Consider the following 15,224-nt stretch of genomic DNA (forward strand, 5'->3'; position numbering starts at 1 on the left):
GTAAGTGATGCTTCAGTGTTGTGCAGGACGCATAAGGACAGACTCCACTACAAATATGATGTGGTCACAAGTGTTTTCAACAAATGGTCTACATTTACAGGTTTATCTAGTGCAGAACACTTGTGATCTGATCGCCTGAGGTGGATGCAGGTGTAAATGAAGGCAGTAGTCATGGAGTCAAAAGGAAAGAGAGTGAGAGGTTGAGAAACAAAACCTAGTGAAAAAGAATGAACCAGAAACGCTATTAAACTATTATTGCTGCTTATTCCATGTATGAAATATATAAAACATACTTAGGTTAAGTGTAATTACTTAATTCATTTTTTAAACAAACAGTAAATACATTATTTTCTTTAGTTTATATAACATGCATGTAAATTATAATAATTACAGTACAGTAGTAAACAGATGGGTGAATTCTCTCGCACTGAAGAGAGAGACACAGAAAGGGAGGAAGAGCAGGGTGTGGCCTCGGCTTCTCTCATCTCAATCCAGAGCAAAGAAGAAATGAGCCTGGGAGAAAAGAGAGAGAACAGCTGGAAAAAGAGAGAAGAAGGGAGAGTCTGCAACACTTGATATCTGCAGTGGGAATTCCTGCAAAGCTTGCCTCAGGAGCGTGTGTGTATGTGTGTGTGTGTGCAGTGACTCAGCTCTCCGTCTGCTGGATCAGAAGAATTGAAAGAAAGGACACTGCATTCACCCTTACCTCTGTCTCTCTTGCTCTCTTCATCCCTTTTTGCTCACACTGGCACCCCATAACTCACCAAATCCTGCAGCACACTCAGAGCAAACAGTGCCACTCAGCACAGTAAGAGTGTGTGTGGTGTTTCTTTACATTTTTACACTCCCTCATACAAGTGAGGTAATATGATCTTGCTGTATCTGTCCATCCATTTGCATTATTTACATAGTCTATTAACCAGTAAATGAGTCATGACAGTTAAAATTTAGGTCAGGATGTTTAGGGTTGTGCTGCAATAACTGTTTTAGAGTCACAGGTAGTTGACTTCAAGCAATAACAGCAGTGTCATGCAGTGTGACATGCTACACTTCAAATACAATATTTGTCAATACAATACAATACATTTATTTATTTTATTTTTATTCATTTATATATATATATATATATATATATATATATATATATAATCATTACTATATATTAGTATTTACATAGTCAGCCGTTAGCCAAAATATTTTGGAACTTTTGAAATAGTTTTCTTAGAAAATATTTATGAAATATTTTAAATTGACTACAGAAATTCTTGTTAGGCCATTCTATAATATTATAGACTGAAATATGCTTGTGTGCGAGCAATGTTATTTTACTGTTTTTATATACTATTGTAGTTTGGGGTTAGGGTTAGGTTTTTTTTGTATTATTATTATTATTGTATTTCAGTTTTGGTTTTTATTTATTTCCAGTTAGTAATGTAATGCTTTAACTTAAGTAGTTTCCAAAGCAACATTTCCATTTTTTTAATTTATTTTTTTGTTGTTGTTGTGTAGTTTTTTTTTTTTTTTATCTCATATTTCTTTCAGCTTTATTTCATTTATCAAAAATGTTTTTCAATTAACAAAAAAATTGTTTTAGCTTTAGTTAACAATAATAACTATAAGGTCTGTGAGAAGAAAATTTATTTATAAATTGCAGTAAATGTGAATTTATTGGAGTCTTAAATAAATACTATAGTTAAGTTGAGTTAATGTTCATATTAGCTTTTATTTATCTTTATTCACATGTTTTTAGTAAAGATGAGCCTCTGGGTTTCAGATTCCTTGTGTTAATGTCTTGCCATTTGGTGTTCTGTACTCATCTAGGCTGGTCTGGTTTCTCGTGACAATCCTGATCAGCTGATCATTGCTCTGGAACCAGAGGCTGCATCCATTTACTGCAGGAAGCTCCGCCTCCACCAAATGGTTGATTTGGGCACCAAAACAGCCCTGAACGGTTACAGCCCAACGGAGAACATTGGGGTGGGAACGGCCCAGGGTAAGCCATCCTTCCAGTCTTTTACCATATAGCAGATGCAGCACAAGTATTCTGCCATGAAGATAAACCAAATCACACTCATACTGTTCCAGTTATGCTCAAGTTTATGCTACAGTACTTAAATGTTTGTTCAGGATAATGTTGTCCATGTGTTTTGATGCCACTAACCTTTGACCGGTGATTAGTTCTTCCTCAAAAGGCAAGAGTTTCCCAGAAACTGTGTAAAGTATGCCAGTCAAATTAGAGCTTGGCAGATCAAGAAAGTTTAGATAGTGAGTGAACAAACTGTAGGAATGCTTTTGAGGCTAGTTATTAGGTATGGTTGAAAATTCAGTTGTTAGGCTAGTCATGGTGTAGGTGTGTCTTCTTTTTGAGAGTGAGAAAGACCAGAAAGATACTTTTTTTTTTTTTACTATGTTTAGCAAAGTAGTGAACTTAAAAGATGTTCCATTCTTCAACATTTTTACAACATCCATTCTTTCCTAAAACATTGCTATAAGTTGAAATGGAAATCATTCAACTTAAACTAGCACTGAAATGTACATAACTTCTAAGCTAGAGCTGCAGGACTCCTGCAGTCCAGAATGCCTATTAAACTCTCACCGCATTGAGGGAGAAAAAGTGATGATGCAATCAGAAAACAGTAGGAGTGAGGAAGGGAGAGATTAATAGCTTTTAATTTAAGCTCATTATAGATGTCTAATATATCTTTGTTTGGCCTTTGCTTGTGCATGTGTTAAATATATTGCATATACACTACAGTTCAAAAGTTTGGGATCAGTAAGATTTTTTTTTTTTTTTAAGAAATTATTCAGCAAGAACACATTAAATTATTCAAAAGTGACAATGAAGACATTTATAATGCTACAATTTTAAAATAAATGTTCTTTTGAACTTTTTATTCATTAAAGAATCCTGAAAACAGTGTATCATGGTTTCCACAAAAATATTGAGCATCACAACTGTTTTCAACATTGATGATAATAATAAGAAATGTATCTGAGCAACAACAACAACAAAAAAAAATCAACTTTGCCATCACAGGAATAAATAAAATTTTAAAATATGAAAAAATATAAACTGTTTTACTGTGATTTTAATCAAATAAATGCAGCCTTGGTGAGCATAAGAAACATTAAAAAAATATATTCTTACAGACCCCAAAACAGTAGTGTATTTACTACCATACATGAACACAGATGCCATTTTGTGAATATTAAACTATGGGCACTTTTACTTTCCCTGGGGTTAATGTTTAAATTTTATAATTCAATTACTGTTTTTTACCCATGCCTTTATCTTGTATTTTGTGTCATTTAATTTATTTACTTAAAAAATATAAATAAATATATATATATATATATATAGGCATCCACAATCAAAATTTAATCTTAAATAAGGGGTCCACAAGGTCAGAAGTGCCCATAGTTGAAGAAACACCTCATTACATTCCACAGTAAATCAGGATGTGGTATGTCGTAACCATTTATGTCTCACACCAAAGTACAATGTAATATAATCAAATTCAAACCTCAGATGAAAAGGTGTTTTTGTATAGAAGCAGTGCATCATCTTCTCTTTCCCCCTTCCAGTCCATTCCAGTTCACCTCCTTTGCCCTGCTCATGTCCTTGTTACAGACTGACAGCGCATGCATATACACAGTGGGCTTTGTATTAAAAAAGCATTTTCACTTGAGCACATAGCATTTCAGTGGTCTGTGATTTTAGAAATGACAATGAAAAGTCATTTTTCAAGTGCATTCAGAAGGTGACAGTCATTTGGACCACTGCTGAATGGTGATGCCAGCATGAGAAACAGCTTTGGCAAATTCACACTTCCCCTGCCTCATAAATGTCTTTCTCTCTCTTTCTATTGAAGTTTGCATGCACGTAATTGTTTGAGTTCATGCCTTGCATTCCCTTGGAAAGAAAACGATTTTAATTATACCAAAAAATGTTAACAATGTTTCTTAATCTGTTTCTGAACCATTTGCACAACTAACCACAATTGTTGAGAGTTTAATTATTATTGGTTGATGTCAACATTTTAAGAATCTCAGATTCTTTTTTTGAGAATGTTTGTCAGCATTTAAGAATGATAAGAATGCTATTTGGTCCATTTTACTGTGTCTGAAACAGCTAAAGCAGAACTATCATTTCTGTAAAAAACTACATCAGGAGACATGTGACATCAGTGACCTCAGTCTGATGACATCAGTAGCTCTGCAGTCATCAGCAAGCTCATGTGTAACTCTAAACCTCTGCGCTTACAAAAAGGAGTGACAGAAAGAATTTGATCAGATGGATTTTGTGCTTTTAAGATGAAAATAACAGCAATTGTTGAAGTGATGATGCAGTGGTGAAAAAAACGACTATATTATTATGATGCATATAAAAGAAAGTCTAAACACGTGTCCTCTTTGCATATGCTGTTCTATAGATAGAAAGTGAGAGAAAGAGAAATGGAATGGACAAAGGAGTAGTGTTTATTGATTATTTTAGCAGCAGTAGAAGTTGTGCTCTCTGATAGTCTGTGTATTTGAACATGGTCAATTTTAGGAAAGCCTAAGACAGGAAGAAATTGTGTGTTTGGCGACCCGTTATGGAGCAGGGCAAAAGTGAGCAGCACAAAGGGGCTGTCTGTCTGACGGCCATAGATCTACTCCAGGCAGGAGATAATGTGTCCCTCTAAGGGATGTCTCGTAGAATTTACTGGATTTTTTTTTTTTTTAATTTATTGAAGATGTTCAAAAGTTTGGGGTCGGTAAGTTTTAATGTTTGTCTCTTATATTCACAAAGGCTGCATTTATTTGATCAAAAATACAGTAATACTGTGAAATACGATTTAAACAATTTAAAAGAACTGTTTTCTTTTTTAATTAATTTTAAAATGTAATTTATTCCTGTGATGGCAAAGCTGAATTTTCAGCAGCCATTACTCCAGTCTTCTGTGTCACATGATCCTGATTTGGTGGTTAAAGGGTTAGTTCACCCAAAAATGAAAATAATGTCATTTATTACTCACCCTCATGCCGTTCCACACCCGTAAGGCCTTCGTCAATCTTCGGAACTCAAATTAAGATATTTTTGTTGAAATCCGATGGCTCAGTGAGGCCTGCATAGCCAGCAATGACGTTTCCTCTCTCAAGATCCATTAATGTACTAAAAACATATTTAAATCAGCTCATGTGAGTACAGTGGTTCAATATTAATATTATAAAGCGACGAGAATATTTTTGGTGCGCCAAAAAAACAAAATAACGACTTCTATAGTGATGGCCGATTTCAAAACACTGCTTTCTGAAGCTTCGGAGCGTTATGAATCAGCGTGTCGAATAAGCGGTTCGGAGCGCCAAAGTCACGTGATTTCAGCAGTTTGGCTGTTTGACATGCTACCCGAATCATGCTCCGAAGCTTAATGAAGCAGTGTTTTGAAATCGGCCATCACTATATAAGTCATTATTTTGTTTTTTTGGTGCACCAAAAATATTCTCGTCGCTTTATAATTGTCACAGTTCCCTTCCGTTCTGGACTCCATATCCCATCATCCTCCTTGTTTCCACACCTGCACTCACTCACCTCGTCATCTCCCCATCATCACGGATTACCTGCACCTGCTCCTGATCATCTGCACTCCCTTTATAATGGACTCACTCCCTTCACTCCTCGTCTGTTCTATTGTTTGCATATGTGTTTAGTTGTGCTATTCTCCTTGGAAATAAACCCATCTTTATAGAAGTCCGTTTATGCTTCATCTCTACCACAACCAAACCGTAACAATAATATTAATATTGAACCACTGTACTCACATGAACTGATTTAAATATGTTTTTAGTACATTAATGGATCTTGATAGAGGAAATGTTATTGCTGGCTATGCAGGCCTCACTGAGCCATCGGATTTCAACAAAAATATCTTAATTTGTGGTCCGAAGATGAATGAAGGTCTTACGGGTGTGGAACGGCATGAGGGTGAGTAATAAATGACATTATTTTCATTTTTGGGTGAACTAACCCTTTAAGAAACACTTATTATTACGCCTGTTTCACAGTGGTCGTGTAAGCATGTTAAAGGGGTGGTTGATTATGATTTCACTTTTTTAACTTTAGTTAGTGTGTAATGTTGCTATTAGAGCATAAACAACATCTGCAAAGTTACAACGCTCAAAGTTCAATGCAAAGGGAAATATTTTCTTTTAAAGAATCCTCTGTTTAAAGCTGCAGTCCGTAGTTTTGCCTCTTTGTCGCCATCTCTGTTTAAAACCTGCAATTGCAGTTGTTTGCGAAATACGTGCATTGTGCCTCGGCACGGCTCCTCAGCGCGGATGAATCTAATGTTTGCTGTCAATCACTACACCAGTGTGGATATTGTACTTTGGAATCACAGATTGTAGTCTTGAAATATGACCAACATAAAAATTTTCGCGCTGCCAATGGTGATTAAATCTAATGATCGCTTAGCTCGGATCTCGTCAAACTGTGCAAATTATTATTATTGTTATACTTTCTCAAATTGTTAATGTTAACAACATCAGCATTGTGTGACTATGTGTAGGCTATTTAGTGTGTATTAGCATTACCTATAGATCTAATCTCTAACATTAATTTGTCATACCATACAATTTGCCATCAAAATGATAAGTTTAATTATTGCAGCTGCTGTGAGAAAAGGCTATAAATGATCCTCCTCACATGCAACGAAGTGTACTAGCCAGGACTCGTTCTTTATGTATACAGACGTGACGCAATGACACAAAGACATGCTTGAATTTCCTGCGGAAACCCACCAGTACCACCCGAATTATAAAACATTATTACAAGCTTACCGTTGTGAATCGGGCTAAGGTAAGAAGATAGTTTTGAACACTGGCTGGTTATGTACATGCTCAAATTGATTTTGGATAATTTTTAACCAAAAAAAGTTACGGACAGCAGCTTTAAGGACTACAACAAACGGCTGGTAGGGACTAAAACGAGCTTCTTCCTGGGCTAGTGACATCACTAACCCTAAAATTTACATAAACCCTGCCCCCGAGAACACGCAAAAAAGGTGGTGAGGCCATGTTGGGCTGCTTTAGAGAAGAGGAAGAGTTGTTGTAGTAGAGTGTTGTTGTCATGCCGTCATTTTACGGCGGACTGCTTCACAAACGAGGGTCAATTCAACGCTGGATTTGCACAAAAGATTAACATGACGGCACATGCTAGTTGATGGGTTGAATCAACTCTACAGCAACTATATAAATTTATCCACTAACTGTTCAGAAACGTCCAGTTGCATTTTAAAAGTTGTAACTTCTTCCTGAGTCTCTCCATCAGTGTCCGACTTCGGTTTGAACAATGTAAGGCTGAACACCATTACTTAAAATTGTCATTTTGGCTGCGTGAGATTCTCCAGCTTTGTTGTTGAGCAACCAAAGCGCAAGCTGTTAAAGCTCCGCCCTCTTTTGGAAAGCGAGCCGGGAGCAGCAGCTCATTTGCATTTAAAGAGACACACAAAAACAGAGTGTTGTCAGTCACATCCAAATAGGGGCAAATTTGACAAGCTATAATAAATGATCTGTGGGGTATTTTGAGCTGAAACTTCACAGACACATTCTTGGGACACCAGAGACTTATATTACATCTTATAAAAGGGACATTATAGGTCCCCTTTAACAGACTAGAGCAGGGGTGGCGAATGTCGGTCCTGGCGAGCCACAGTCCTGCAGAGTTTTGATTCAACCGTAATCAAACACACATGAACAAGCTAATCAAGATCAGAAGTGTTACTAGGAAGCTACAGGTGAGTTTTTATCGGGGTTGGAGCTGAACTCGGCAGGACTGTGGCTCCCCAGGACCAGAGTTCACCACCCCTGGAATAGAGCATTCACACTGCACACTGAGGCAAAATCTCTTTTTGCTGCAGCGCTTACGTTGAATTAAAGCCACGGAGCATTTTCTTGGTCAAAATGCATCCGAGTTGACACGAAAAATAACATTTTTTTTTTTAAATAAGTCATATAAGTGAAGTGTTCCCTGTTTCACTGTCACCATATGACATTCAGCGCTGTAAAAAAAAAAAAAAAAAAAAAATACAGGAAAACACATCATTGCACTGCTTTTACCCAAACTTCAAAGGCCTGTTTAAATGATTACAACTAGAGGTATATCTTAACTCTAAGATTACTTAAGATTTATCATGTAAACTACATATAGGCTATACAGCATGTTATATTTGGGACAGTAGGAGCGGAACATGGCCGCATCGCAGCAGAGTATGCTGCCCGGCATAAATCAAAGCACGCGACAGACGGTGGTGGGAAGAGAACACCTGAATAAGGTCGCACAATAGACAATACTTGTCTGTATTTGCAGGCGTGGTTCAGCTGTGCGTGACAAACAAGTGTGAAAGCACAATGCCTTGCTAGCAATGTTGAAAACAGTTGTTTCTTCAAGATTCTTTGATGAATAGAGAGTTCAAAAAACAGCATTTATTTTTGTAACATTACAATAAATGTCTTTGCTGTCATTTTACGATAAGGTCCCATTTGTTAACATTAGTTAATGCATTAACTAACATGAACTAACAATGAGTAAATGTATTTTTACAGCTTTTATTAATATTTGTTAATGATACTTAATAAAAATGTTCATATTCATGTAACAGTGCATTGACTAAAATTGTTTATTGTTTGTTCATTTTAACTAATGTCTTTAACTAATATTAACAAATGAAAATGATTATCAGAGCAGTCCAAATGTAATAATTTAGGAATCAGTGGAGATATTCGTCTTAAGTAAATTATGTTCTCACAAAGTTTTCCTCAAAACCAAAGAAGTTTGTTTATGGTTTCTTGTTGCATCATGTTGTCAATGTATGTAGTTCAATGCCTTGATATTTAGGTAGTCTAAAATAAGCCGTGGTTCCCTGTGAGTGCAGCTCATGAGTTGTGAATTTGTTATCAGGGTGGTGCAGGAATTTCAGACGTGGGTCTGTTGTGTGGTGAAAACACTGTTAGGAAGAGGGGTTAGGTCTCCCACGCACCATCAGAACCTGCCTTGTACTGAAGAAAAAAAAAAAAGTTTGCTGGTCCATTTCATTGTTTTCTGTGGGTTGAAGGAAATGTCAGTCTGACATCAGTCTCCATGCGGTCACTCTCCCTTAGAGCTAACACTTCCTGTTTGGGAATGTTTACAACTGTCAGGGTGGCCATTATCCTCTGTCATCAGACTAAATGCACTTTATCAGACCAGGACAATCTCCCCGTCTGCAGTAAATGAACTGAGACTTTTGCATTCCGGTTCCAGTCAGGAAGTTCACGAAAGTGAAAAAGAGAAGGAAGTCTTTCATTGAAATAATTGTAGAAAGTCTGAAAAGTCTCACTTGCTTAACCGCAGTATTCAGATATTATCCTACGGAGATCAAGTTTTAGTTCCAATTTTGCATATTTGTAAACATGAAATGGCTAGGCAATATGGGGTTAATAATTTAATGCATGATTAATTAAATCAGAGGATTTAGTGCAGGTTTAATTAATAGTGTGTGTATTACAGGAATATGAAAATTTTGTTGTTGTTGTTGTTTTTTCAAGTTGCATGTTTGAAAATTTCTAGTGTTGTGCAATATACACTGAACATTTTTCATTTAATGGTATAAGTTAATTCTAGATTTAATTGTGCATGCTCATTTCTTTGATTCTTTTTTATTTACATTTTTACATAAATTACCTTTACTGTCATCCAACATCTTGTAGCCTTTAAAGGAACACTCCACTTTTTTTGAACTTTTAGCATAGCTTAGCATAGTTCATTGAATCTGATTAGACCGTTAGCATCTCACTCAAAAATGACCAAAGAGTTTCAGTATTTTTCCTAATTTTTAATTTTCCTTCTGTCTTAATACACGATGTAACTACAGAAGAGTCAAGTTTTAAATAGGAAAAATATTGAAACTCTTTGGTCATTTTTTAAGGAGATGCTAACGGTCTAATCAGATTCAATGAACTATGCTAAGCTATGATAAAAGTGGTACCACCAGACCCGGAGATCAGCTGAATGGATTCGAAAACGGTAAAACTCAACTGTTTAACTCTAAGGGAGTTGGAAAATGAACCTATTTTCAAAAAAAAGTGGAGTGTTCCTTTTAAAATGATTGATTTTAGTTATTAGTGTTTTAGTTGTAATTTATTTGGACAAAATTAAATAGAATTTTATTATCGGCCGCAACAAGAAAATAATGATCAGCTTATCAGTTTCAACTGGAATTTTAATATCGTGCATCCCTTAACATGTAAGTTTCAAATAAGTAAAAACACAAACAACAACATAAAAATGACAGCCATTTAACTGCTTTTCTTTAAATTTCATGAATTTCCCTGAAAATAAAGGAGTCTACTTTTTTTTCCAGCAGCATCCCACTGCTTAAAGAAATCACATGCAGCCCATGTTCCTTTCTCATCCTGTCGCCTTGCCTATAGAACTGCCACATACACACACAGACACAAACAAACAGCTTCACGCTGCTTCCCTCTCACACACACTTCCTGTCTCTCTCTGTCAATAACCAGCCAAGGAGCATGTGCGCCGTAACCGACAGAGCCGCACATTTCTGGTGGAGAATGTCATAGGAGAGCTCTGGTCTGAACTCACTGAAGGTAGAGTCTGTGTCTTCTCACACATTTTTCTTTTAGTATTTTGCTCCTGCTGTTTCTAATGCTGCTGTCATAAGTAAACAAACCCTAAAGCCTGAAGCTCTTAAGAAGGATGCACACTAGTCTCAAATAGCTAGACCTTTCAACAAAAATGACCTCAATGCAGCTTATTCTGGCTAAGAACCACCCAATCAGATAGGAAGAGACTGTCTGACTGACATGTAACTTGACTGATAACAGTATGGTTTGTTTTTATGCATGGATGTACAGAGAACATGTTAAAAAGTTTAGAATTTTAGTCTGTTCAACAGTAATAATTTAATAATAATTATAATTTTACAGATTAAGTTGCATCCGGTCAATCAGATAGGAACTTGGCATTTCTGTGTGTAATATGCATTAAGCAGTCAGTGAGGGTGGTCTTTGGATGTGCCAACTGAGACTAGATGCACCCTTCCATATGGAAGATGCTTAGTTTGAAATACCTGCTCTGGTGAGCACTGACTTATTCTGCTCTTTAAATTAGCAGCTGCTCAACCATCGGTATTGCCTCAGCACACTTTGCCTATTCATCACTGCTGGAATAACCATCATTAAAGTTTAAATAAAAAAATGTCCCCCCATTTTTGGGTGATCTGTCTCTTTACAGTAATATCATGCAGTTTGCAAATAATATACAACAAAACCTACATAAAACTTTAGTTCCAAAAGCTTCTATTTGAAATCCCAACCAGTGAACCTTAAATATAGGTCACCGTTCCCTTGACACCTTGCAAAAGCACTTGCCGGACATTTCAGAGTCACTCACATCCAACATCTGCAGAGAGTTCGTGGAAAAGTATCTGGAAAATGTCACCAGACAAGATACAGATCTTATTTCTTTTTCCTGGTGAGCCTCAAATGTTGTTTCTGCTGGTCTCTAGGTGACCGTTATGTGGTGGTGGATTGTGGAGGAGGGACAGTGGATCTCACCGTGCATCAGATCCGGCTGCCGGAAGGGCACTTGAAGGAGCTTTACAAAGCTTCAGGTACGAGACACAACTCAAATGACCGGCGGCTTGAGATTAACATTTAGCTTAGAAAAGCTTTTATTTCCTATGAAAAGTAAACAGTTATTCTGAAAATTTATTAGTTCTAATCATCTAAAATCATTTTCAACTTTCCATCTTCTCCATAGGAGGCCCTTACGGCTCTATCGGTATAGATTATGAATTTGAGAAGCTCCTGTGTAAGATATTCGGTCAAGATTTCATCGACCAGTTTAAGATCAAGCGTCCGGCCGCCTGGGTGGATCTGATGATCGCGTTTGAGTCTCGTAAGAGGGCCGCGACTCCTGACCGAAGCAACCCACTAAATATTAACCTGCCCTTCTCTTTCATCGACTACTACAAGAAATTCAGAGGACACAGCGTGGAGCATGCACTGAGGAAGAGCAAGTGAGTGTCGAAATGTGGTGCAAATCATCCATTATCATAGTCCAGTCGAGTTGTGCAGATTATTTACAGGCAGTTTTGTCATTATCTATCCACTTTTCATGTTCAGTTTGTTTTAAACATAATCAGCAATATATCATATATATATACACACACATACAAAAAAAGTTTACATAATATGTGTGTGTCCTGTGTATATTTATGTATATTTAAATACACACACATGCATGTATATATTTAACAAAAATATATTTATATATAAAATATTTACATTTTTATATAAATTATATAAATATATATACATAATATATATATTTCTCTCCCTCTCTCTCTCTCTCTCTCTCTCTATATATATATATATATATATATATATATATATATATATATATATATATATATATATATGTGTACATATACATGTATACATGTAAATATTTCTTAAATATATACATGTATGTGTGTATATTTATACACATATTATTTGGATATGATTACAATAAGGTTCATTAGTTAATGTATTAACTAACATGAACTAACCATTAGCAATACATATGTTACTGTATCTACTGTATTTCATGTTAGTTCAAAGTGCATTAACTAATGTTAACAAGATTTTAATAATGTATTAGTAAATGTTGAAATTATCATTAACAAAGATTAATAAATGCTGTATAAGTGCAGTTCATTATTAGTTCATGTTAACTAATGAAGTTAGCTAATGTTAACTAATGAACCTTATTGTAAAGTGTTACCGATTAATCGTGATTAATCGTTCGACAGCACTAATATATATATTAGTGTATATATATATATAATTACAATTAAGGTCAGGATTTGACTCATTTATAGTTTTTCCTCCATTGCCATAAACTGGTGACTGTTTCCTGCTGACTCTCCGCCTTTGTGGTAATTGTTGTCTGTCTCTTTTGAGGTCGGGCATGTGTGACCTACAGCCCCTGGAGAGTTAATCTGTCTATTCATGACTGCTGTCAATACCGTACACACGGGCATTCAATAAGCCATCTCGCCCTGTATAAAGATGGCCAAGTCAGCTAAATGAATACCATGTTTGTGTGTGTGTGTGTGATTGCTGACTATGTGCTAAGCACTCATAATCAAGGGCAACAATCTAAAAAAAAAAAAGGAGAGAGGGGGCACTTATCACATTAGATTATTGCTTACAGATGCTTCTGTCTGGTCTTAAAGTTATCATTTTATGCATCCAACTACAATTTCTTTGCATCACAGCCAAGCAAAAAGATTTTCAGAAAATGATTTTAAATATTAGTCTTCTAAAACCAGAATCTAGTTTTATCTTTCTAGTATTTTTTCAAAAATGTGATCCTGTTATATTATTTAAGAGTTAAATTTTGTATTCTTTCCTAACACAGTAATGAGGTAATCATTTGAGAGCTATGAGCAAGACTACTCTAACTTGCATGTTATAGATTTTGAGCTCTTATGTCTCACAGGGGACAGTTTTTCCAAAAAGCAGGCGAGTCAGGCATCTCTGAGCACTCATTCAGCCCTGCATCACACTGCACTGTGCAGCGATATGGGAATATGTGGATCTGTTTACTGGAAACCACAGCTATTAGCACACATCTGCTGACATTTATAGCAGTGTAAAACCTAATAACGTAAACTCAATAATATCAGGTTTCTCAGTAGTCTTCCATATATGAAGAAAGCTTTTAAACTGCACCAAATGAGGCCAAATGAGGATACTCTGTTATTATTTATTTCAGTCTATAACTCTTGCTGTTTCTCTTTTTGTCTCTCTTCTACAGTGTGGACTTTGTGAAGTGGTCTTCACAGGGCATGCTGAGAATGAGTCCAGATGCGATGAACGCACTGTTCAAACCAACTATAGATCACATTATACAGCACCTGAGTGAGTACTCACCCTGTTCTACTGAAACAGTGTGCTATATGAGTAATTATTGACATACAATGCCTGTCATTTAATGTACCGATTCAGACAGGATTAAGATCTCTGGAGTTTTTAGTGAGATGGGAGTTGTCCAGATTGTTGTCCAGATTTGGGTGTTAATGGAAGGTCATTTTCTCTGGATACATGCGTCATGAAACCCACTGAAATAAACAAGACTTATATATTTATATTTTACTTATATATTTAATTATATAATATTTAATAGATTGTATTTAATTAAAGAATTTCATTAATGGTGATTGGACTGCTTACTGATTTATATTAGATGAAATGGCAGCAATACTTATTGTATTTTCCAGAAAAAGTCGCACCTCACCTGTCACGTTGGGTCAAAAGTGAATTGTTGAGAGAAAAAAAACAGATATGTTGCATCCATGTACAAGTCACAATTTATTATTACATTCAGAAATAATGTAAAATACCAGGAAATAAAATGAAACTTTTACAAACATGAATGCTATAAACATGTATTTTATTTCCCCTCACTCCACATCAAATACTTTAAATTTAATAGCATTCTGCATAGAACAGGAATGAAAAATACATAAAACAAACATAAATTATGTTAAACCTCATTTGTTATAAATGGCAAGCCTAAACTAATTTTATTTAAAATGAAAGCGAAACTTTTCTTTTAAATTTAAGTACGTTCAATAACCAAAAATAATTTTCAATAGTTTTAATTTTAGTTAACAATAACATCGCTGTACATAATATCATAACATTACATAAATATGTGCTGCATTGAATTCCATATATGTTATGTTATGTTTTATGTTTTATGTTATGTTATGTTATGTTATGTTGTATTGGCCTGTAGTCTGTGCCTATCATACACTACATTAATTTATTCTGCCCAATATCTGCAGATTGGCTATGATATTCGGCAGCTAGCGTCAACGACTCCTGACTGCAAATCAGGGCAAAAATCTGGGCAAAAGTTGTGTAGTGTATTCCAGCCTTTAGTAGAATCTGTAAAACTGTATAAACTAATGAGCTGCTGGGAAGCACAATTAGGGCAAGTGTTGGCCCAGTCAGAGGAGTCTCAACCATCTGCCCAAAATACACACACAGAACTGGGTCAAAACTCAGTCCCACTGCTCTCATGTTGGTTGAGCACAGCTGAGATCTGTTCAAACAAAAACTACAAGCAGAAACACCACTGCCAATGAAGTGCATTTTGCCATTTTGATGAAAGCCCGAGAAATGCGTAA

General features: G+C 35.8%; 1 protein-coding gene across 3 annotated transcripts in view; it reads left to right on the forward strand.

Annotated features, from left to right (window-relative positions):
* hspa12a (heat shock protein 12A) overlaps nt 1-15,224 on the forward strand; it is a 42,092-nt gene that overhangs the window by 22,365 nt on the left and 4,503 nt on the right. For 2 of the 3 annotated variants that reach the window (XM_051868582.1, XM_051868583.1), the window contains exons 7-11: nt 1,822-1,993; nt 10,540-10,626; nt 11,547-11,651; nt 11,801-12,059; nt 13,847-13,950. In XM_051868582.1, the coding sequence (XP_051724542.1) occupies nt 1,822-1,993; nt 10,540-10,626; nt 11,547-11,651; nt 11,801-12,059; nt 13,847-13,950 (727 nt within the window). The remainder of the gene's footprint in view (nt 1-1,821; nt 1,994-10,539; nt 10,627-11,546; nt 11,652-11,800; nt 12,060-13,846; nt 13,951-15,224) is intronic. The other variant, XM_051868584.1, reaches the window with a different exon arrangement.

Source organism: Ctenopharyngodon idella, chromosome 17, assembly GCF_019924925.1.
Source record: "Ctenopharyngodon idella isolate HZGC_01 chromosome 17, HZGC01, whole genome shotgun sequence".
Classification (NCBI taxonomy): Eukaryota; Metazoa; Chordata; class Actinopteri; order Cypriniformes; family Xenocyprididae; genus Ctenopharyngodon; species Ctenopharyngodon idella.